The sequence below is a fragment of the Ixodes scapularis genome, unplaced genomic scaffold (assembly GCF_016920785.2).
Source record: "Ixodes scapularis isolate PalLabHiFi unplaced genomic scaffold, ASM1692078v2 PGA_scaffold12__126_contigs__length_90152505, whole genome shotgun sequence".
Taxonomy (NCBI): domain Eukaryota; kingdom Metazoa; phylum Arthropoda; class Arachnida; order Ixodida; family Ixodidae; genus Ixodes; species Ixodes scapularis.
In genome coordinates, this window is record NW_024609838.1 from 88,066,815 (window position 1) to 88,090,738 (window position 23,924).

Consider the following 23,924-nt stretch of genomic DNA (forward strand, 5'->3'; position numbering starts at 1 on the left):
ATGTAGAGAGTTTGGAATGAGGAGGCGCCATTGGCCGAAAGCGGGCTGGGCGTGTTCCAGGGCGTCTTCAGAAATTCGAATGTGACCAACCAGAAGCCGAAAATAATACCCTGGCGGTGGTCGCGAGAAACAAACCTGATAACTGCATTGGAGTAACTCTCAATGGCTGAAAATATGGTACACGTGATGTTTCAATCACGTTAATCCTTCAAAATGAAGGTGGAAGAGTGCGACTAGCGGAACGATCGACATGATCCGTACGCCAAGCGCCCAGGGCCGGGAATCTGCCGTCCGAACGTCCCTGCAAAACAGAGTTGCGCGGTGCATTCCTTTCTTACATCTTTCTGCATGATCATGATCAAAACAACAAGTGCACCCTATTTTCAACCAAGAAGAGTTACTACACTTCACTCTTACGCGTTTATTAAAACCATATACGAACATAGACTTTTGATCAGAACTGTTTGCCGCTACCACCGCTAGGGGATTCTTTTCGGCTTCTGGTTGGCCAAGAGCGCATGCCAAGCCCTCTTTCCGACTCTGCCGCACGCCCTGACTCTGCCCGCACCTCCCATTGACCAAACTCTCTCAATACACGGCTCTGAGTAACATCCATCCATCCATCAAGTGACCAAGTCAAGCCAAGCCCAGTCAGATCATCCCAGCTTCCGTCGGCAATTTCTAGTTTGTAGGTGCCTTCAAATTTCTCTAAGATTATGGAAGACGGTACCAATGATTCACTCGACCCGGGCAGTGGTGGTGCGTCCGACTTGATTGATCAAGCCGCTTCGAACAATTTGATGGACGGCGGAATGTGTTTGGCTTCAAACCTCAACTCCCTGATCAGGAGTCAAGTGGTAAGCGAGCTTTCAATCGCCGATGTAGCCACTCTCAGGATGATGACGGCAGGGAGGTTTTTCAGTTGTCCCGCCTCTAGCGCGAGCTTTTTCAATACCACTTGGGCGTCTCGCAAGCCTCGAGCGTGCACGCGCAGTCAACGTGAAAGCGACGCCGTTTTTATCCTGTCAGTGACTGTCATTTACGTTTGTTTCCTCAGAGAACCGTTCAAGTGGCGAACCACAGGACCGACATCGCAGTCATGGATTTCGCGGACAAGTTGTTCCTGGTGGTGTCGCAGTACGAGAAGATGGGCACTCTGGTAACGAGCCACTTTCAAAGACCCCCGAAGATTTTGGGTTCTTTGCTCGAGCGTCAACCCGTTTACGCAGGTTCTCATAACCAAAGACAGTGCCCCGAACACCGAACCTCAGGAGCCGGTTTACACGACCAGGGTGCTCTTTGGGAAAGATGAGGTAAGGGCCTACTGGATCCTACTCTACATGGCTCGCACTGAAGGGGGATCGGTGGCCGAGTGTGTTTGCGCACCGCGACTCTGAGCGTGTGGAGCGAAAGCTTGCGCTGCAGAACTCAAGATCCTGGGTCGAATCCCCGCCGCTGCCCATTTCGATCAGGAGGAGCGTCGTACTGGCACGTGGCCGTGTATCGCTGCTGCGTGGTGCACATTAAAGACCCCTGGCTAGCGGTCGTGTTGAAATGACTAAATTTCTCATTTACCGGGGCGACACCAGACGCTCATTGGGCCTGAATAACTTCCCTTTGTCTAAACCATGGTCTAGGATGAGCGTGTACATAGGTGTGGCCACAAAGCACGGTGAACAATGTAGTGCGATCGTCCAGATAAGGTTCTGTTGGCATGCATCCGAGCAACCACTGCAGACAGCATCTCCAGACGATGCAACTGAAGGGAAAACAAGCAAATAGTGTCTCATCGTCATAGCTCCCAGGTGCATGTGCTTTTCACTTGATGGACCTGCTCCGAACTTGACGGGCGCTGGCCTGAACATTGCACCGGTGATCTCTCTGCTTCAACACATTCATAAAACTGTTCTTGCCGTTGTTGAGGCACAAAGCTGTGTCTAATGGTGAATTCCACTCGCAGATTTGGAGCTCTCCAAAAGCGCCCCTTTTGGAGCCCGCATATTCCTCGCAGATTCCGCTCCGCTCAAGCTGGTTATCTTCCGCTTGTAGATTTGTGACAGTGCAACCTCCGTGGAGCACTTCCGACCACGCCGCAACTGCCCCCTCAACTTTGGGAGATCTCCCCGGAAGTTGACAGCAGCGCATCAGTGCGCATGCGCGTCGCAGGCAGAGCATGTTCGGTCGGCCAGTCGTTTACAGGGGTGGCGACGGGCAGTGCGTGCAGCGTGTGCATTGTGTCTCGTACGCTGCTACCTTGCATGGTTCAGGGGGTGAAGAGGCAGGACTGGAGCATGGCAAGTCGCAAGTGCCGACATCTGCAATCCCGAGAGTAAGAGCAAGAAAGAGAATGAGAGAAAATCTGAAGAAGGAAGCAGGTTCAAGGTTAGGCGTGTTCATTTTGCTGCAACTGGTTGTTTACCTTTATACCCTGCATGGCGCTTGTGTCTTGCATAATAAAGCAAGAAAAGAATAGGCAGTGACCGTGCAAGGGGTGGTTTGCTACCTACGTGTCTTTATTAATGTCTTACCAGCGATCTGAGCTCTGCCGTTGGCAATCACTGTGTGCCGTGCCGGGGAGGCGAACGCGGACCTATTCTTCTCCGTTTGTGACATGGACTATGTCAGTTCGGCGCTCGACCTCTGTCGGGTATCTGCTGCTGGACAGCAGATACCCAACACAGGGTACTGATTAGTGGTCGGAGATTTCATTCCGCCCGTCAGGCTTAAGCAACTTCAAGCAGCAGCCATTTTGAACCACAGGCCGTCTTTGGCAAGTCGCTCCAGAAACGCGACTCCATCTTCCGCATGTCGATTTGGAGCATGTGCCACGAAGCGGTTTTTCCCCTCCCGTGCAGATTTTTGAGACCGATCTGGATCTACCAGTGGAATTCACCATAAGCAATACGCATAGCGCAGGTGCTAACTTCAACAGCGTGTCCCCCAAAAACATTTACAGGATAAAAGGCTAAGAGCGTGAACAACGGGGACAATTTAGAAGCGCAGTTTTCATTCGTTGTAAAATTTTAAAACAAAGTAAAATTATATTTTTTGTTTTTACTAATAGTGGAGACACATTCAGCCCAGGCCACACGTGCAATAAAGAAACAAAACAAAAAATACAGTACAAGATCAAAAATTGGAAAAAGAATCGGTTAAGAGGTTAATTTACAGATAGCACCAAAAACTATGGTATGATCCATTGGCAGAAATACTGGTTCGAGAGTGGATAGATTTGGTACCCTCCCTCTTTGCCTTCTGGGCGAGCAGAGAGGGAAGATGGTTTCTTTGCATCAACTTGGGGTCTGAAGAGAACCCACCATGGGGACAAAAGCAAAGTTTGGGGAGCTGTATCTAAAACAGCGGTTCAATGGGCACAAGGGATATAGCCGACGTTTCGGGTGTTGAACGGGTCGAAGAGGGCTTCCGCGCTTGTTTTCTAGCCACTTAGTCTTGAACCCGGTCGCGTGTCTAGGTGGCAGCACGTATTTGGAAAAACATAGATTGTCAAGTGCGAAGCTTCATGATACATGGTGTTATACGAACATGCACAGAGCATCATTTATTTTCAAACGCTGCCCGCACTGAAGTATCCACAAGGCTTGCTTTGGGAACCACACCTCTTATTTTGTTTCCTTCTCTCACCGGTACCGGGCACATTTGCCAAGTGTTTGGGTCACAGGCATGTTCTCTGGAATTTTGGAGAATCTCATGCAGTGATCTGATCTCTGCGCCATTTGCGCTAAAGTGTGCACCCTGCTACATGTCGCCAAAATGTGAGGAATTTGTGCCAACATTGGACCAAAACTTAATTTCACTTTACTGGTAGTCGAGATGTAATGGCTTGGGCCTCGCTACACGGCCGGATTGTCGCAGTAGGTTTCTGTGAATTTTCAGACATTTTGGTTAATGCCTCGAATGACATATTATTGGATTTGATTTGTCTTTCAAGTCTCTTAACATTTCTCACGTTCGTGGTTTGTTTTGGCAGGTTAGAAAGCTTTGATGAGTGAACTCACCATGCACTAGTGTATTGCAGTGAAGCAACAACCATAATTTGGCATCACGACTTTATGCATCTTGCTTTGCCACAGCGCATTGGTGTATGAAAAGGAAAGCACTCCTGCAAAACGATACGTTACATACAAAAGCAACAAATATATTGGAAAAATAAAATGAAAGAAAAAAAAGGTGAATGTTGATGGGACAACTTTACATTGCAGTAAAAGATTCCAAATAAAACTGCAGCTAATGGATATGTGACTATGATGTCCGCACAATATATCTTGCAAATGCAAAAATTTAGCTAGGATATCTGGGTATTGTGGGAAGATCTGGATGGAGTGGCCTATTGGTTAATTTTTTATGTCAACTCTAGTTTGTAGCTATCACCTCTGTGTAGGTTGGATCTGTTCGTGGCACAGTCAGTCAAGTAAATTAAAACTAAATTAGCTGGAACAGCAGATGGGAGCTCGGGAACAACAACTTTAACTAGGTCGGCTGAATTGTTTTTAAGAAGACGTATTTAGCGTTCAGATACCAATTTCTGTCATGTACTTTGACAAGTAAACTAGTGTTGATGTTTTTTATTAAATAACGAAAAAGCTGTCTTTTTATTTAAAGCAAGAATTGCAGTTTTATTTCAAGTTTCAGAACTTGAATGGATGCTGTTTGGTTTGCCAAAATAACCATTCGCAGCATTTTGTACGTCCTCCATGAGTCAGCATCCTGTCGCTGCACCTGGTGCTTATACGTGGAACTAAACAGCTAGTTGTGTGTTTGATGAAATCAAACTTGTGCAGTTGATGCTAACAAAAGCTTGCATGGAAGTGACAAGTCAAAGTAGACATTGTCTTTCAGTTCGGCAGACCATTACATAAATTCTATCATCATATTCACACTGGTATAAATGAAAATTAAGCGTGCGCTTTGTCCCAAAAGTTATTTTTACTGCCCCAAAATGGACATTTGGCTGTTCCAAAAGGTGCTCCAAAATGACCGATCGACTGCATCACTTCCCATGGCTGTGTCCCGTTTTCATCAACTCGGGACTATAAATGTTTTTTTTTGTCCCACGCAGGATCTGTTGAAAAAATAAACCCCGAAAATGCAAAACCTTAGTCATCATTACCTATAGTTTGTTTCATTTCATGTGCGAGCGAAGCCGAAGCTACAAGCAGGAGCATGCATCCTTGCAAGAAATGCCGAAAGCCTGGAGCTTTCTCTTGTAGCTTCTGCTACGCTTGCGCTTACTTGCCGTTGAAGCTATCGCGTCTGCTTCCAACCCCAGGCCGAGGTGCACGCTGCCGCGAGGCATCTCGCCACCACTGTCGACTCTCCAAAGACCATCTTGCTGGGCCTGGCCCTGAAGGACTTCTCACCCAACACCGTCCGGCTCCTGGCAAAGGCTCTGCTCAACCAGGTCACCTTGCTTGGCAGAAGTCCGAGCTGAACGACTTACCATTTCCGTGCATGCCGTTCTATCATCATCATCGTCACCATGCAGAGCGCCACCGCTGGTTTTCAGTGAATAAAGCGAGTTGATTTTGCCAGCTCTAATTTCCTGTCCACTCATTCTGAAGTTTAATTTTGGTGAATTACTGTCGTCTTGTGCGGAGAAATGTTTTTTGCCTCTAGATATCGGTTCCCTCCTTAGTGTGCGTCAAGGTAAGTAAATGCGCGCTATAAATACTCTAAGCGACTTATTTTTCGCGGGCTCAATATTTCGCGATTTAGGTCAAAGCTGAAGTTTTAGAATTATTTGCGGGTTCTAATTTTCACAACACGGTGGGATCTCATTATAGATTCGAATCTGTTTACATTTTACTGGAATGGTTAGCGGGACCATTTTTCGTGAATTATAGGCGATTTGCGAAGTTCACGAAAATGAGGTCCTCGCAAAAATTAAGTTGTTTACAGTAGGTCAGGAGATGTCTGCTTAAAGAAAGGATGCAACAATTTTCCAACTGACCAATTACTTGTCGGAATTGGTCTGTCACCTATAGAACGAAGAACGCGAAAACTTTTTTTTCTTGCAAGCGCTAGTTTGTCTTCTCAGTGAGGTGTGCAGCGAAGTCACTCGGAGGACCATGATGGTTTTATCTTGGGGGCGCACAGGCCTCCCTCCACGACTGTCAACTTTTCAAAGTCCGATTCGGCTACGATGAGGCACTGCATCCACTTCGCATCATTGGAGGTTGAGCGATCGAGACACAAGACGGTTCAACGTGGGATAGATGGAAAGGGCAGTGGCCAAGAGGAAACGGTTTGTTGGTTTTTGATACACGGCACCACAAAAACTTGAGCACTCGCGACAATTGAGTTTCGCGAATTCTAAAGGCTTGAATTTGCCTGTCTAGAAAATAGAAATATTCATGCCCTCTAAAGTTCGCGAATTTTCTGAGTCATGAAATTCGCAAAAGTTATGGGCTCACAAGCAGGGGTTTTACAGTATGTGTACCAAATATATTCAAAGTTGTGGGTCATCTAAGGCACACATTCAATATTAAAAATAGAAAAGAATATGAACCCCACTTTTGTGGCCTTTAAAAAAACTGCAAATACAATGATCGATTGAAAAAAGAAAAAAAAAGTTGCGCAGATTACAGGAAGCACAGTACATGAATGCGTCATCCTCAACAGGGCGACGTACTGCGGGCTGGATGACGTGATGGCGGCTCACGACAGACCAACATTGCGACAGATGTGGGGCCACTTCTACGGAACTGTCGTTTGTGGTACCAGCCAATCTATCTTCAAGCGTAGAACATCGAGCGGAAGGAGTATAAGTGCGAAACAATCTCATGACCAACGATACGTGCAACTTCGTCGTCATCCCTGTTTCACACGCCAAAGCGGAGGAGAAAAAAATCTGGTCGGGTGTAGCCACGCAATTTCCGGCCATGAGCTTTCGTTCTCGTGTTTCGGTTTCAAGCAGTTGAGTTTTTTGGCTTCATTAAAAATAAGTGTGACTCAGTAGCAAAATACTGATTGGCTAGTCTCTAAACACCATATAAAATCTTCTTGCAAAAAAATTTAAAACAAGTTTTAGGAGGTGTCAGTGTTCCTTTAAAAAATGTATGCAAAGGAAAAAAAAATTTGAAACAGTCTCGATAGGAAAAGGATGTAAAAAAAATGAACTTGCAACTCTCGTCCCCAGCCACCTGGCAGGCATATCCCGTATGGGCGACAAAAAAATAAAGCATTTCAACCTGCAAATACTAGTAAAAAAATAAAGGGGAGACAAAACGAAAGTGGGTGACAGTCAGGCTTATATCCTATATGTACATATACATATATAGAATACATAGAATACATATATCCTATATGTATTCTATTGGCATGGCAATGTCAGAAAAATGTTTTTGCCCATACTGCAGGTGACGAAATTTCAAGATGGCGGCGCACCGCCATCGTCAGTTTCTGACCAGCGTACAGGCCTATCACGTAGTGCTTGCGCTCTTTCGGGAGCTTCTTATGAGCTCTAGAAGTTATTTATTGTTTTTTTTTTTTGTTCCATTTAAAACGAAGATTAATAAACAAGTTTTAGAGCTCATAGGAAGCTCCCAAAAGCACCACATGACTACAGTGGCCAGTCACGTGACTTCAATGGCAGCTTTTCCACAGGCTCCCACGGGTGCCAACTACAAATTTATTTCATGCCATAAACATAGCTCTAAAAAATTTTTTCCGTTGTAAATTTATTGTATGACATTTTTTTTCATCCAGGCTGTTTAAATTTTTTTTTTTCCTTTACAAGTTTTTTTAAAGATGTTCCCAGATTCAGATGGTCTCAGCACACCTAAAATCATAAGCCTCATCTCAATCGTCGAATTTTGGGGCTTCTGACACTTCCAAATAATATTTGTTTGCACGCACTAGATGATGGTGTTGGAATGCCACACCAAATATTTTTTCACGGCAGAGTCGTGTACAGTCACATCTCGATAATGTGGAAACCACAGTTACATAGAAAAATTGCCCACAATTACAAATTAAGCTATTTTCTTTTTTTTTTTCTCTCTTTTGCCGAACACAAGGTTTTGTTTATTGTTGCTGCACGTGTGACATGACCCTAAAGGCTGGTTCACACATCTGCGTCGGTTGCATTCACATGCAACCGAAACCACTGTAACGACAAAGTCACCAAAACAAGAGTTTGCCGTACGCAGCGTGGCAAGCGATGCAAGGGGTAGCTTCGCAAAGCAGTCCAGGAGTCACTGTTGTTGCGCTGTTTTGGTCATCTCGGTTGCGAACGCAACCGTTGCAAAAGTGTGAACTGGCCTTTACTGCATTGTAAATGACAAAGAAAGCGCCCTGGCATGGTGCCTGGAATGTGTCTTTGACTGGTGTGTCTAGCTTCCCATGTATTGAAAGTGGTCCTGAAAGCGGACCACAAAAGCTGGTATGTCATGCTGTCGGATGTCGCAATCCTTGGGGTTGGTCATAGCAAGCTTCTGTAGATTCTCAACCTCCAGCAGAAAAGGCGTCTGGCATACGCGCCACGATTGTAACAAGCAACATGACACGGGTGCAATGCCATCAGGTGGAAATGAAGGGACCACGAATGGGGATATGGTAACCACACCGGTCGAAGACGACCGCAGTTCCGGCTTGCCCCTTATGCACAAGGGCTGCATGTTGCCGGTGATGTTCTTCGGGGTTGCCGTCCCTCACCACGAGCACGAATGAGAAGGGTACGACAGGCGACCCACTTGGCCCAAGAGCACGCCAGAATTGAACCACTGTTCGGTGCCCAGGTCTTACCTCTTTCTCAAGAATGGCCAGAAAGAATGTATGACAGGAAAGCTCCGCGACTGAAGGGCTCCGCTAATATTTTTGTTTTCGCGCTTGGGGACTTCAGCTGACTCGCGTCCACGATTCTGCCGTAGCAGAGTCCAAACTTGTGGTTGCCAAAGCTTTCGTATACTGTCAAACTCCAGAACAATGCCCGCCCGTGGTGAAGAGATAAATGGGGAATATCGGGTGGCTGATCTCTGGGGACGAGGTGGCAAAAGTTAGTTGAAAATTAGCGATAAACACGCAAGAACCTACTGGGAACTCCTTTGACGCACGTACAGGCGCCGCACATCTTGCAATTGATAAGCTTGCCGTGGGACATTGTGGGATATTCGAAAAGAAATGGGGTTAGCCGAAGTTTTAAGGTTTTTAACCTATGGATATTTAGCCATAAAATGGGATGGGCGATCTATCGGGAGAGGGCATTCATACGTCATTTTACAATTCAGAAGAAGAGGCGTCTGCTGCATCCACGTCTGCTGCCGCGCCACTGCCAGGGCCGTGGAAGTCGACAGCATGGCACGAGCAAAACGTCGTTGAGTGAAAATCAAGGGACCACCAACAAGGATGTGGAAAACACGTCGGTCCGAGATGCGGTTCAGGTCCCGTAGCTTGAAACCTTATGGGCCGTGTTTTCATAAAAATTGAGGCACGCAAAGTGCCTCGTCAGAGGGTGCAGCCTTTGGTGAACTCGAAATGACTGAATACGGACTGCAAGACATGCAATGTGCACAACTTGTTGCTCAGCACAAAGCATACAACACTCTGGCATCGGAGAACTTGAGCAAAGGAATAACAAACTGACAGGCGAGCAATGCACGAGAAATCACTTCACTTCGATAACACTGCAATGACACTCAAGAAGTCTCTCTGATCACTGCATGATTCTTACACTTTGGTGCACAATGCATCTCACCCTACAGAACAGCAAATTTAGGGGAGACGGGTTTATGCTACACACATGAAACTTCTAGGAGTGCTTCTCCAGTGGCAGGCTCAGCAAAAGTGTTGGGCGTGCACAACGGGTCCGGCAAATCACTGAAGAATGTGCTGTTTGTTTTACATTTCGAAAATGCCACCACTGTTTAACAATAGGTCGCGTCGGCTGCCGGACATTTGTTACACGTAATGCAAGCATAAAATCGACGCGTTCCAATATCTGAATGAAATTGCATCGTCGAGCCTCGGTGTCCGACCCCTACTGCTTAGATGAAGATTCAACCGTTTCAGAATGAGAAAACCTGCGGAGCAACGCTGGCATTCATACTCTCAAAGCTTAGACTCCACGTTGCAAGTTGCATGCGGTGCTACGAACGGCACAAGCACTAAGCGTTGCAAACTGTCCTGTTCGCACGCACGCAAGCGTAGCATCTTGTAAAGCACATGTGCGCTCCTCTTACCTCATGCTGCACTTAAGAGGTGGAGCACACAACAGAGAGCAATGTCCTTGGAGACTGTATGAGAGCACACACCAACTACAGCCAAAAGTTCCAACCTCGTTTACGACGTCAGACGCCAGCACAAACCCGTCTCCCCTGTGCACACCGACCAGACAAAATCTCAAGCGCTCTCAACGTTCACAACCTAAACAACAATGTGACGGTGTCAGGTCTAGAGATGTCACGAACCTGCCAAAGTTCAACCTTTTCAAACTTTTCAATGCAAAGTTTGACCAATGCTCGACTATTAGGGCTTGCAAAATACAAGCTGATGCCACCTGGCTGCCAACTCAATCATTAAAAGTTTATATGTTTGCTTTTATCCTGTGCAAACATTGGTGATTGTTTTTAATATTTAAAATGAACTCAAGTATGAATTTTCGTTTTTACAAAAATTTTAGCTTTTGTGTACAGCCTGTCCCCCTCCCCTCCCCCTCCCCTCCCTCCCTCCCCCCCCCCCCCCCCCCGAAAAAAAAATTTTAGATTTGTTTTGGATGCATCGCCGAATGCTGTTTCCACCCAAACATAGTGCCAGTAGTCCGGTTCAGATGCCAAAGTTCCAGAACTAACCGTTACCTTATTCAAAATTTACTAGTGATTTTCTAAAACTCTCAATAGGAAAATCGGGCTTGATCTCGGTAGTTTGCGCCATTCAGCCCCGCGCATTCGTGAACTTTGTGGACCATTATTTTACCGTTTAAATTTCCGAAAATTGCTTTTATCTTTCGAATAGAGATAACGACTGGTTCTGAAACTTTGGCACCTGGTTCAAGCCGCTAGCGCTACATCTGAGCGGAACCTGAGCGTTCGACAATGTTCATTTTCGTGATAAAAAAAACAACAAAAAATGTGTGTGTGTGGCTGTGCATAGCAGGGGGGTGGGGCATCTTTGTACAAGTCGAACACTGCTCAAAAGTCGAACTTCCTCGAACTGTGCCAAAAGTTCAAAGCCTCATCAAATCCATCAAATCTCCAGGTTAGACAAAAGTTTGCGGCACCCCAGTCAGGTCTGCAAAGTAGTTGTCCGAGCAAGAATGGAATGTCACGGCAGACTCTGGCATCCCTCATCCTCGTCATCCCTAATGAGTATCAAGAACATTTGCTCCGAAATAGAAAAAAAAAAAAAACACCCTTTCTTTTTTTTTTAATTGAAAGCAAAAATGGGCACTTCTCAAGAACATACGCTACACGAAACATGCATTTACCAAAACAAAAATACAAAATGACTAACACAGCCATGTATAACAGGGATATAGTATATAATAAGTGTCATTTATGTAATATATATATTAGACTTTGGTGGCTCTCTACCTTTCGAGCATTCTGCTACATGTACGGCGTGAAGACGGACAATGTATTGTACTGTAATACGCTAAATTAACCTATTTGCCAAAAAAGAATAAATAAATGAGCAAAGTGGCAGAGTAAAGTACTTAAAGTGAGCGATACCAGAGATTTCTCCCAAAAGCCCACGATTGAAAGTGTGATGGTAACCAAAGCCCAATCGCTGTGAATTAGCAGTAGAACAGACAGACTAAGTTTGATCAGGTTACTGCCCTTTCTATTACATCATTTCCACTTCTAAAAAATCTTTACAAACAACAGTAAAAGCACTACGTATTCACATGTCCAATCACATCTTGTCTTTGTAACAGTTGTGCCTCCAAACTTCGAACTGAAGTAACTCAGTAAGGGAGTGAATATGTGATAAACGGCTGCAACAACAGTTAATTTCAAAAGGTACTTTGGGACGGAGTAAAATGGCATTCATACACTAAAATCGCTCGTTTCCCAATAACACAATCTTACACACTCAACATCTGTCATCGCCACTGCATCTGCGCTTAGGGATGTTCACATAGATCTTTAATCGGCAAATACCGCTGAAATAGCCTTAAAGCCAGTTAGGCTCACGCACATCTATGCACAAATGGTAGCCCCTTGCACTTTGCCGTGCATTTCCGGAACGCTCTCATCAAAGCCCTAACTATGGTATGTCCGAATTTTACATATTAAACAGGTACCATAACACCACATGAATGCAAATGGCCACACGCTCGCGACACATGCTACCCCACAGTGTTTGCACGTAGGCCTGTAGTTTTAAAAGGTGCAAGATAGGCAAGTGAGGAGATTTCTGCCGCTCCTAAGGCAATGCTGAATCTACACAAAGAGATGTACTCTCGCGGGCAACATGACCGAAACATTCCGTGCTTCTTTGTCATACCTGCCGGTTTTTGAGAGCTGTGGTCCAAACGAGGACTGGAATGCCAAGTTCAGGTCCCATACTTCGGATAATTTGACAAATTGGAAAGTAACAGATTTTGTAAGGATCGTGGACGAAGGGAAAGGCTGGATCGAGTGTTTCAGCTCGCAATGTTTGCAAGGGTACAGAGTCTTCTCGAGCGCCGTTCTGTCGTAAAACAAAGTTGCATAAATAAAGCCAGTGGGCGAAATGCAATTATAATTTTCACACAGGCGTCTTTAGGTTGTGCATTTATCGTACTAAACTTTTGCGAGTGTAGGTTTCTGAAAAAAAATCTTAAAACCAAAAGTGTGTTATTCCTATATATCGAGAAATACCACAAAAAAACACAAAGACGAAGAGAAGTGGAGGATGGGACAAGCGCTGACTGACGATTGAAAGTTTATTGAAGAAACACAACACCAGAGAAAATTGGAACCAAACTGCCTGGTTGGCACTGCAGCTCACAAAATTTGAGCACGATAAATGGACCGCCTAAAGACAGCTTTGTGAAAATCTTCATTTCCTTCCATTCACTGTCTCCCTTATGCAAGTCTCTTCGACGACTGAATGGTGCTCTAGAACACCCGTAGAAGAGGTTTGCTGAATGGAAGCTTCTCCTCACTAGGTGCGTCGTTTCAGAACTCTGTGTATGTCCCGTTTAACTTTTCCACGTGTGCTCGGTGCATCCAGCCTACTGCATCTCGGGCCACGAGTCATTTGCTTTCATAGCCGACGTCAATCGCATGTTCCGGACTACCTTAAGACCTCTTGGAGTAGCACTGTCACACAGGCAAATCTCCTGTCCTTCTCAGCAAGCACACACTGCCCTAAACATCACTTATGCAAAGTCGAGAGGCAACTTTTAGTCACATTCGCCGGAAAATGCACTTGCCATCAATTGACTTTAGCGAACTCATTTCACCAGACCCAGCAGACCGGCAGCAACGTCCGAAGACCAGAAACAAAATATAGTAGGAAACAACAACAGCCGCATAAAACTAACCTTATTAGAGAAGTGTTGTCAGACACGCGCCTCTTTTACATCAACAAAAAGTAACATTTTTCAGGAAGCAAACAGTTACGCTTGGTTCCTGCCTACCACATAGCTTGCAATGTGCGACGATGTTGGTAGCGGTTTGGGTTAGATATGTTTTTTTTTCTTGTCTCAGCCCGTGGTGCTTGATGATAGACAGCAAACTACAGTTAAGCTCGTCAATTAATGCAACAATGTCTCGAAGAGTGAATTTATCGAGGACACAAAACTATCATCGAGACATTTATGTATATACTTCTGTATCTTATGCATCTATTATTACTTAACTCGTCGTCGCAATCATCATTTCCGAACTAGGAGGCGCAAGCCACTAACCTCCATCCATCTACACTTTTTTTTGTCAGGTAGCATTGCATGCTTTAAAATGAAATTCGAAGACGTACAGTGCACTCGCTGAAAATTATGCCAAATTCGCCTGTGTGTGACAGAGATGTTAAGTTCCTAAACTTCCTTACGACTAAGATTTTTGCCGAAGAGAGAATTTCTTATCATTCTGTTGCCGACGGCGAAAGGTAACAAAATCGAGAGACGGGCAAGAGCGGAGTTGTTAGGAAGGGTGCCTCTTCGAACCAGCAGATAAGAGCATGGAAGACTGTGGAGCAGCGATAGCCCACCAGGGGCACAAAAGGTGGAAACACAATTTCTCGGGAGACGCGTGCATCCGACGAGAGACATTTCTGGCCCATGAACCGCTAGAAAAACTTTTAAATAGTTTAACAACACTAAAATGCACGATACTAGTGTTCCAGAAACTGCCTCTAATATTTTATAACCTCCCTTTCCCCCATAGTCACTCGCTTTCAAATGTCCTGCGTGGCATTTAGTGCTGAGCACCTTGAGCCACACCACGTCGAGAGGCACTAGAAAATTGGACGCATTAAATGAAAGAGTGGAACCGCGTTTTGCCAACAAGTTTCACCTCCCGCATCCCCCACTTGCCCGTCTCGCACGTTTGTTTTCGCGACAGTTAAGTACTGGAACAGGTATTGCAAGAAGAATAAGTGCCTCAAAGATGGGCCAAAAAACAAGACGGCACGAAGCGCTTATTGTTTTCTGTTCCTATCTTTGAGGCGCTGATCCTTCTTTTGATGCACCAACAAGCCCAATTACCCATTTTGCTACAGGCATCGCGTCTGTCTCGCGCGCAAAACAAAAACACAAACCAACTTGTGGCCTCGGAATGATGTTCGTAAACAATGCGACTGTACAACAACAATGTTCCTTCTTTTTCGTCTGTCTGTCAATAAAAAAAACAAAGTACCGAGTGTTTTCAAGAACAAATAACTGAGGTTTCCGGCCCATGTATACAAACTGCCCGTCGCAGGAAGCCGAAAATCTGCGAGAATGGGGACACTGGTGGTTGAGATAAAATGCCAAATTTTGAGAACACCACATCACCCGGACAGAAACATAAAAGAGAAAGACCACATTTTTCTACGTGCCAAGGCACACCTAAGCCTAATATAGTGGGAACAAGAACCGACACTGTCGATGCACGTGGCATTTATATCGGTGAAAAACACTCGGAAGCCAGAAAGAGAAAACTGTTCTCGTTCGAGCAGTAAATTCTAAAGGCACCCACAATGCCTTTTCGACGATATTACGCTTAGGTGGACGTCAAGTTGTAGAAAAATTTGGCCTTTCTCTTTTACATTATGATCTGTGGGTAATGTTGCGTTGTCAAACTTACACGTTCCATTCTCACGGAGTTCAGCTTCCTGTGACGCAAAATTTACTTACGCGGGCCAAAAAACACTTTTCTTTCTTTCTCTCAAAGACACCGGCCATTTTTGTTGTTTGAGTAAACGTGCCATCTCGGCAGACGACGACGACGACGGAGCCACCGGACATCCCCAAAATGCCAACACTTGCGAGTCTGGAGACGCCAACGGCAAACAAACATGAAATGAGCGCCTCGTGCTCAGCTGCAATTGAGACGCTTGTCTCGCGTATGCTTCGGGTAAACGTTTTAAGGCCTCCGCTACAACTCCATAAAACGTAACAACCTCCCCGACGGGAGAGATCAGCAGGAAGGTCTTTCGGTCGCTCAACTTCCGGCACAAACTTCCGACCTAGGGTAACAGTCCGGCGTCGGCTTCGAGCATACGCAGCCAAAGCACCGAGACAGACGACGAGCACGCACTGGAGGTCGGGCAACCGAAAGAGACACCCCAAAATTCTCATCCTGTCAGAGACATTAAAAAAAAATTACCCCAGTTAAAAAGAAATGGGAGTTACGGTGCACTTCGAATTACCAAGAGTCGACAGCATACGCCAAGGTAAGCCAAACGGCAATGGGGGAAAAACGTCTGCCACGCCCCGGTAACAAAGTTTTGGGATATGAAGCAGTTCAAATCACTGTGCTTGCCAATACAAAAAGAAATGCGTTTAGAGCGCAAGTGAAAAAGACTACCCTCGAAGGCCATAAACGCAGATTTTGTAATGCTGCACTCGTTCGTGGCTAAAAAAATATGCACTTATAGCCCGCTGCAAGTTTAGAAGTGCGGGACAAGCCCCTCCCACGAAGACCTCTGGCTGCCACGATTGGTAGTTTCCTCCTCTCCAGCAGTTGCCCCGCTAAAGTGGAAAGAGCAGAAGGCTTTCTGGGAGGAGCTTGTTCCGCTATTCTTAACCTGCAACAGTCTATAAGTGGCTTGCAACTTTGGGATAAATAAAAACATTTTTTGAATCACTCCCTTTTACGGTTGCATGTGCGGACTATTCCGACATAAGAGGCCCACCGACGTCTTCGTAGACTGGGGGTTTCCGAAACCGTCTGTCCTACGGCCAACGTCGACACTACCCGACACAATTGACCGGTGAGCCCCGTTTCCATCCGCAGCCGACACCGTCAAGTGCCGCACTCCAAGAACATCCAGTGACTCCAGACGACGCGACGACCCACTAGTCGTGAGCGACGCACCGAGAAGAGCAAATTGCCGTCCCGGGAAGATAAAAAAAATTAGGGTAAAACGAAGAACTTCTGGGTACACGAAGATGCCAAGACGTCCTCAAGAATGCGTGACGCCTTTCCTCGCGATCAGCATATTGAGGACGGGATGCTTCTTGATGTACTCGACAGCCTTCTTGTGGGTGACCATGGTGAAATCGTACCCATTCACCTGAAAGACGGTCATCCTCGATCTCGCACTCCATTTCGCCGTCATCAACAAAACAATGTACAGTTGCAATCTATATGAAGGTGGGCGTGGATTGTCGGCTGCTCCGTACTGGTAGCGTCGCGAAGCGACAGTCGTGGCAGCGTGTGCTTTGAAAACAAAGCGTGACAAGGTGCAAGCTGAGGTAGAAGCTGTCAGGGCCGACGCTGCCAATATGGAGCGCCCGGCAATCGCGTGCTCACCTTCATATTGCCACATGCATGGCCGACAGGAAACGCCTCTCCCTACTTCTAGAAGATTTGTGTTTACTCTAACCCCGGGTGTAATAGATAAAGAGGCCAGCATAACCTTGCCAAGTCAGTCTCGCAAGAGCCAACTGTCACGCTGACATCTCGACGCTCGCTGCTGCCACCTTCAACACTCGCTACTGTCTTCTTGATGCTCATTGCTTCTTTTGTTTCTAACGCAAGTTCGCAGATTAAATCTTTATTTTCAGTTTTACGCTCGTCAAACTTATTCCATCCGCGACAACGTAAATCCCAACTGCACTCATCACCATGATTCGCGGATGACGCCGAAGCTTGGCAGCCCAGTGTCGTAACAACCCCTGTGCAAGGAGAAGACAGTCTTGAACTAGCTTCCAAGTATACCCACTATCATCCTCAAACTGGAGTGCGGCGCTACAATGCCCCGGCTTTGCGTCTACCCACTATACCTTTCCAAACAGGGTTTGGCTCTATGACGTTGGTACACACTGTGCAAGAAGCAGACGAACTTGCTCGCCGTATCGACCCCCCATGTCACACTCAATTCTGTGGAGACATGCACCTGTTTATCCAGTGCTTACTTCAAGTGTGGTGCCCTGCACACATCTCTAATTGATGGGTCTAGGAAGTTTCCTGTTTTCATCGTTGTACCTATACCTCACAATGGAGCAAGCCACACATGGCTTGCATTGACGTCGCATCGGTACCTCTTCCAGTGGCCTTATTGATGCAACAAACCTGGTTTCCTCGGCCAGAAGCAGGAATGACCACCAGCACGGAGCGACAACGTCATGTGCAAGCCATGTATAGGAAGCAGCCTCACCTTGCACCTACAGCTTGTTCAGAATTTTTAGCAAAGAAGTATATGTAACCAGAAGAACCTTCTTTAGTTTAGCAGTGCAAGACTTTTTTTTGTTAAAGTTCCGAAGTTTCATACGGCTTTAGATAAGAGCCTTAAAAAGGTAGGGAAACGAAATTCCGGCGCTCATTTTTAGCTTGAATGTGTTGCATGTTGCACCCTAACCTCAAAAACACCAGCCTTCCATCCAAAGGCACAAGAAAACTAATTTTAAAGCTAAACAAAACAATCTTTCAATGTGCACCTGGTGGATGCATGCGGAGCCTATTTGGGAGGTAATCTAGCAACGTTGGGGAACTTGCTACGTAGTCGTGACGTAGCAGATTCCTTCAGAGCAGCGCCACTCTTTGGAATTTCAACATTTTCCTTCTTAACTTTCTTCCTCAACTCACAAACCGCGCATTGTACCTAATGGTTCAAGAAGACGGAAAGGAAGGACTCCCCTCTTTCTCGGACCCTTGTTCATGCAACAGGACACAGCCATTCTCCTCCTAAAAGATTAGCCCGTCGCACAAAACTCGAACAAAGGTTGCTTTCCCCACCCCGTTCAGCCCTAAGCTGACAGTGTTGAGGAAGCTACATGCTCCTTGGGCCAGCCACACGCTCGTCACCCCACGGGTACTCCGAATGGCTCGGTTGTAACGCGCTGACGCTATTGACACCACCACAACGCTGACAACGCTACCAAGGACCAAGGGCAAAGCTCATAACCATGCCAGCCTTGCTACGTCACGAATGCGGGGAATCTTTTTTCTGTTTTTGTTTGCGCCGGATATCCCATGACGCATCGCACTCTCCGTTCGCTTCTCTTCAAGTGCCTGCTCGAATGCACCGTTTGGAACGAAAAATATAGCTAGCCATTCAAGATACAAACGTGCAATTATCATTTACGGTTATTATCCGTCATGCTTGACTCATTTCCGAACGAAATTTGAATATTTAAATTTTTGTTTCCGTACTCCTTTAAGGCCCGGCCATTCACACACTTGCATCTGCTTGCCACCGAGTTCTTGTGATCTCTTACGACGAGACAACACGCTGGTTTTCTGGCGCCATCTATAAAGTGACCTTGGAACTGCATTTAACAAGAGCGAAGGTTTTTCACCGAGATCAAATGCAAATACCATCTATGAAAAACAGTAATTTATAACATCGTCAAAAGTGTTTTGAGTCAAGCAGGAAAGAATGACGAGAGAAAAAATATATCTAAATGTCGAGTGTTCCACTTGACAAATGGCGCCATCTCTCGTCGTAAGAAATCCTAAGGTTTCAAGGCACTCGGTCATAAGCGGCAGCAGGTGTGTGCCTTCAGCTCGCAGAGAGGCACTTTTCAACGGTCTCTGCTCACCTGTAATATTTTGTCGTGAACCTTGAGGCCACACCGCGCGGCCGGACTGCTCTCGTAGACTTCGGTCACGTAGATGCCCTGGAAAATTACGAAGAATGGTCACCGGTAATGCGTCCCTTGCCCAAGCTCATACATCCGTCAACTCACATTGTCAGTATACCCCTGCGGGCTCCGCGTAAAGTCCTGGTCGATCCCGCCTCCAATCTTGAAGCCGCACTTCATCACTTCTCTTCCCTCTGGATCAATGCCAACTTCTTTGGCTAGCTTGATCGGAATCTGCAATTCACGGAGGAGGAAAAAAAAATTAAATTTTCTTTATAATTTTGATTAACACGGTAAGTGTGGAATGTGTCGTGCATGCATCCGTTACGCTTGGTTACAAAATGCTTCGAGCAGTTTCAGATTTAGCTTTGCTGAGTACCCGCGACGTCGCGAGATTACGTGGGGAGCTACGCTTCGTCATTCGGAAGCCAGTGGCGTGCACAGACAGTCCACTACCCCAGGCTTTCTCGAGTCAGCTGCTTGCGGTCCCGTCTGCTAACTCCTCGTGGAGGATCCCCCGATCCGGGATTCGACTCTCGCTGCACCGCCTGGTGAATCTCGCTAATTATGATTTAAAGTACGATTAATTATGGCCGAGTATGCCTCTATGCATGCTTTGTATGTTTATGCATTATCTGCTATGGGCTATGTATGCTTTACGTTGCCTGGGCCCGTGCGTAACGGCTTTCTATTACTTCTACTTGAGCATAACACTTCTCTCGTGAAATCCAGTGAATAGACACATTGTGCGTTAAAATGTGAACGCTCGAGGTTGAGGAAAACCAACTTCACCGCAACTGTCAAACGAGACCCTACATCGCAGCCGTGTGATCGAGCTACCAGATTATTATTTCGAGTTCCTCTACGGTTTCCGACTGTGTTAGGTGTATTCAAGACGCATTTTAATAAAAATATGTGCCCTAAAAAAAAGAATATATTGTGCACTTTGGGTGTGTGTGCGTTGCTAGGCGAGCAAGGAGCGAGTCTAAACAACGAAGAGGCTACAGATCTATAAATCGAGTTCTTTAGTCAATGGAAGCACTCGTGGAAATAGGAGTACGAGGAGCTACGTACACTTAGACACTGCATCGCTGTTCCGGGTTGATGTTGGAAAGCCATTTCACGGTCAATCGGGGCCGCCGAACCTCCTCCGCTGCTACTTCTCCGTTCGACAACACCGGAAGTAACCGAGATAACCACGCCTAGCGGAGCAGTAAAGAAAGTAAACGCAGTCTCATGCGCTATTAAAACCTGTTATGATCGAAAGCGTACAAGTATAAAAGTTCGAACCACAAAAACACCGAGCGGTATTACCAGTAAAATTCTGTAGGCTCTTTATTATCTTTTTTTTACTCGCAAACCGAAAGTAAAACAAAGTATTTTGGCCAAGCCGTAGACAACGAGTCAACCGAAGGGATCGCGGGATTGTGCGTTTCGCTTCCCAGAATCCGGCTCCCGATCTTCTCTGCGACCAGCAAGTTTAAATCCTACGTTCCTGTCAAACTTTGCGGTCAAGGCGAGTAATCATAATCTCTGTTTTGCCTTTTTTTTTTTTTTTGCAGCATTTTGCTGGTTGAAATGTTGGCGTCTATCCAACGCATGCAACCCGCGGATCTCTCTTCGTAGCTCGCCAGACCCGCCACCCAGGATCGTCTTGAATGACCAGAAACACTGCACGACTCATCTGCTTGTTGGCGTGTGGCGCGGCTCTGCTGATTTTGCAGTCCTTCGTGCTTCAGTACCTCTTCAGACAGGTGAGCGATGTAACGCACGAACGAAAACACTGGATTCGCTAGGCCCTCGGTTTCGGTTTAGGCAGGTGTTCTAAACAAGAAAAATCCAGGCAAGCTGGTTACGTACAACCACGCAACTGCAATACTTAGAAAAAACGGGAAGAAAATGTGCTACAGAAGGGAAAAGAGAATGCAGCACTTAGGAAGCATAGGGGTATGGAAAGGAGTCATGGTGCCGGGATTCTCTCTTGGCATTGCGGTTGCATATTCCGGCATTGAGGTATGTGTAGCGGGTACAGTGAGCCTTTATGGCATGGGCAATAGCCTTTTCACTGTCACCCGGGTTTTCGAAACTGAATAAAGCATTATTATCTGAGGACCAGTCGAGCAGAGACCCTACAGAGGAGCGTGGGCAGACTGGCACTGGGGCGCATGGGAATACACCAAATGAGGGAGTGCAGGGAGACATGGGCTGGACATCTACCGAAGCTAGAGAGGCTATCAGTAAGTTAAAATTTGAACAAAGACTGGACACAATTGAGGATACACGATGGGCGAGAAAAGTATATAAGCATCTGTACATAAAAAGTTTGAACACATGAATGGACAAACCGAACCCGAAAAACTAAAATTAAACTACCATCCGTCAAGTGTGGATGCAGAACAGACCACCTTCGTGGTCTGTTCTGCAGAGTTGGGAGGAAACAATGGAGGGAAAATCAGCTTTAACTATGCAGGGGGGACGAAAACAGGAAATAAGAAAGGATCATTGGTATGATATAATTCACGGGAAAGCTCATTGTTATTCGAGGCTAGAACAGGAGTATTGAGGACTAGGATAGGACAAAGTATGAGGAAATGGATATGTGGTATGCCGTGTGCCAAAGGGAGGACAAGTCCATAAGCATGTGGTGTTGAGGTGCACAGGGCTTGCACTTGCACCCCCCGGAGGGATTTGGCCGAAGCGCTGGGGTGTGCAGACGAGAATGGAAGAATGGATATGATAAGTACATTTTAATAACAAAGACGAGATTGCAATGCTGGTGGGAATTATCTAGGGAGGATTGAATGACATACAACTAGGCTAGGTGGTGCAAGCTGCCGCCCGATATACGGTACAGCCGTTAGCATCCATTCATCCATCCATCCATAGCTTCCCAGGCAAAAATTTTCAACTGGGACCAATTGGTCCCAGTTGCAACTGGTTTATGGAACAATTCTCAGTTGCAGCTGGTCCCAGTTGGAGCTGTCCAACTGGTCCCAGTTGGAGTTGGTCCCAGTTACCGCTGGTACCAACTTCAGCAACAATGAAACACGGCACAAAATGGAAGGTTGATAAGACTTTATTGTCAAAAACTTGAAGAATGAAACTAAATAATAGATTCGGTGATGTACACGCTCCGAGTTTAGCCACTTGCTTGCGACGGTTGAATCGCTTTTTCAGAAGTAGTATTCGTGAGATGAAGGAAGATCAGCCGCAGGCGTCTGTTAGTGAAGACGTCCTCAGCTTCTCTCCCCATCGCATAAAGAAAGGTGCTCACCCGTGATCCCGCGTTGCGCAGGTGAAGTCCTGATAGGATGCGGTAGCGCTCCCACCTTGCAATCTCTGTCACAACAGTCGTACATTTTCGAGGTAGAGCTCCCGCCATTTTTGCCATTGTGCTCTCCGCGGCGTTTTCTTCCGTCCGGTCTTTCCTGGGTGCCCTCCGATCGCTGAACTGCATCTTTCCATCCCCGAAGTTCACTGCCGTCACCATGGTGTGTGTGCAGTTAGGTCCAAAGAAGCGCAGCTGTAGTTTTGACATTTTCATAACGACGCCAACTTCGGCGATGGCGACCCTTCTCTACCGCGTCCGTCCGACTCCGGCGTCACGCGGCGTCAGCATAGGCAGCGCTATCTGTCGACAGCGCGTACCATTAATCCGCACCTGCGTGCCACAGTGGCTGGCTAGCTCTGATTGGCCAAAAGATAAATTTATTTATTAAAAGTAAAAAGAAAACAAATACTGTAGGTGTTTAAATAAATGTTTTAATATATTTTAATGATGCACTAAATGTTCATTTAGGTGAACACATTTTGTCACTAATTATATTTTCTAATTAAAAAAAATATTCTATTAATTAAAACTTTTATATTATTTTTATAAATATAGAAATGTACCCAGTAATTAAAAATTTCCCTATTTGTATAAATTTAAAAATGTAAGTGTTTTTAGTTTTCTTAATTAGCAAAGGTCAATGCAACCCCAACTTGTCAAAATTGTTGCCCCGTGTGAACTGGGAACGGGAAAGGCATTTGAAGTCCGACTGGGAATCGCTCCAACCAGTTACGTTCCTAACTGGTCTCAGTTCACTCCATTCCCAAGTGGGAGTCAAACCAGTTGAATCCCAACTGGGAATGGTTCAAACCAGTTGACCCCTCAGCTGGTCCCTGTTGGACTCCTATTGGTCCCAGTTGATTCCCAGTTGGGACCAGTTAGTCCCAGTTGAAACCAGTTGAGGTGCCAACCGGTCCCAGTTAGAAATTTTTGCCATTGCTGGGTACTGGCGGTCATTTCTACTTACTGGTTTCTTTAAACTACAACCTCTGCGTGTGAAACTAACATGGCAAACCAAACGCTCGCCGCGCATAAAATACTGGCATGGCTGCAAATGACGTCACATGCAACCTATGCTTCTTGCGCAGGGGTTGCTGTGACGTCAAAATGATGCCGAGCTCTTATTGGCTGACTGAAAAAAATAGTGGCTAGATCTGAATGCTAGAGGCTTTAAGGCCTACCCACTATTTTTTTCTTTCAGCCAATAAGAGCTTGGCATCATTCTGACATCACCGCAACTTCTGCGCAAGAAGCGGACGACTTGCTCTCGACATGGTGACCGCCTCCTTTGTCTCCTTTTTTTTTATGGGGGGGGCATTTGGTCCGGAAGGATTGGCGGCGACTTTGGAAGTTTTGCCGACTGTCAAAAGCCGTGACTCTGATAGCATTATATGCTTTACCCACAATTAATGTAATTTTACG

At 46.0% G+C, this 23,924-nt stretch overlaps 3 protein-coding genes across 5 annotated transcripts in view; 2 read left to right on the forward strand and 1 right to left on the reverse strand.

Moving 5' to 3' along the window:
* The first annotated feature begins 622 nt into the window (after positions 1-622).
* On the forward strand, positions 623-5,551 carry LOC8029967 (proteasome assembly chaperone 3). The gene is made up of 4 exons (XM_002408368.4): positions 623-857; positions 1,058-1,159; positions 1,230-1,313; positions 5,288-5,551. Exons 1-4 carry the CDS (start codon positions 717-719, stop codon positions 5,447-5,449), a joined length of 489 nt encoding a protein of 162 aa, XP_002408412.3. The 5' UTR covers positions 623-716; the 3' UTR covers positions 5,450-5,551.
* Positions 5,552-11,349: 5,798 nt separating this feature from the next.
* Positions 11,350-20,499, reverse strand: LOC8029968 (tax1-binding protein 3 homolog). The gene is made up of 4 exons (XM_002408367.5): positions 20,246-20,499; positions 19,277-19,405; positions 19,130-19,207; positions 11,350-16,659 (listed from the first exon to the last, which is right to left on the reverse strand). The coding sequence occupies exons 1-4, from the start codon at positions 20,288-20,290 to the stop codon at positions 16,549-16,551; spliced, it is 363 nt and encodes a 120-aa protein (XP_002408411.2). The 5' UTR covers positions 20,291-20,499; the 3' UTR covers positions 11,350-16,548.
* A 43-nt stretch (positions 20,500-20,542) lies between these two features.
* LOC8039222 (fukutin) overlaps positions 20,543-23,924 on the forward strand; it is a 31,551-nt gene continuing 28,169 nt past the window's right edge. Inside the window, exons 1-2 of one of the 3 annotated variants that reach the window (XM_029972974.4) lie at positions 20,543-20,687; positions 20,798-20,925. In XM_029972974.4, the coding sequence (XP_029828834.2) occupies positions 20,830-20,925 (96 nt within the window). In that variant the 5' untranslated portion in view covers positions 20,543-20,687; positions 20,798-20,829. The remainder of the gene's footprint in view (positions 20,688-20,797; positions 20,926-23,924) is intronic. The other 2 variants (XM_029972975.4, XM_029972976.3) reach the window with 2 other exon arrangements.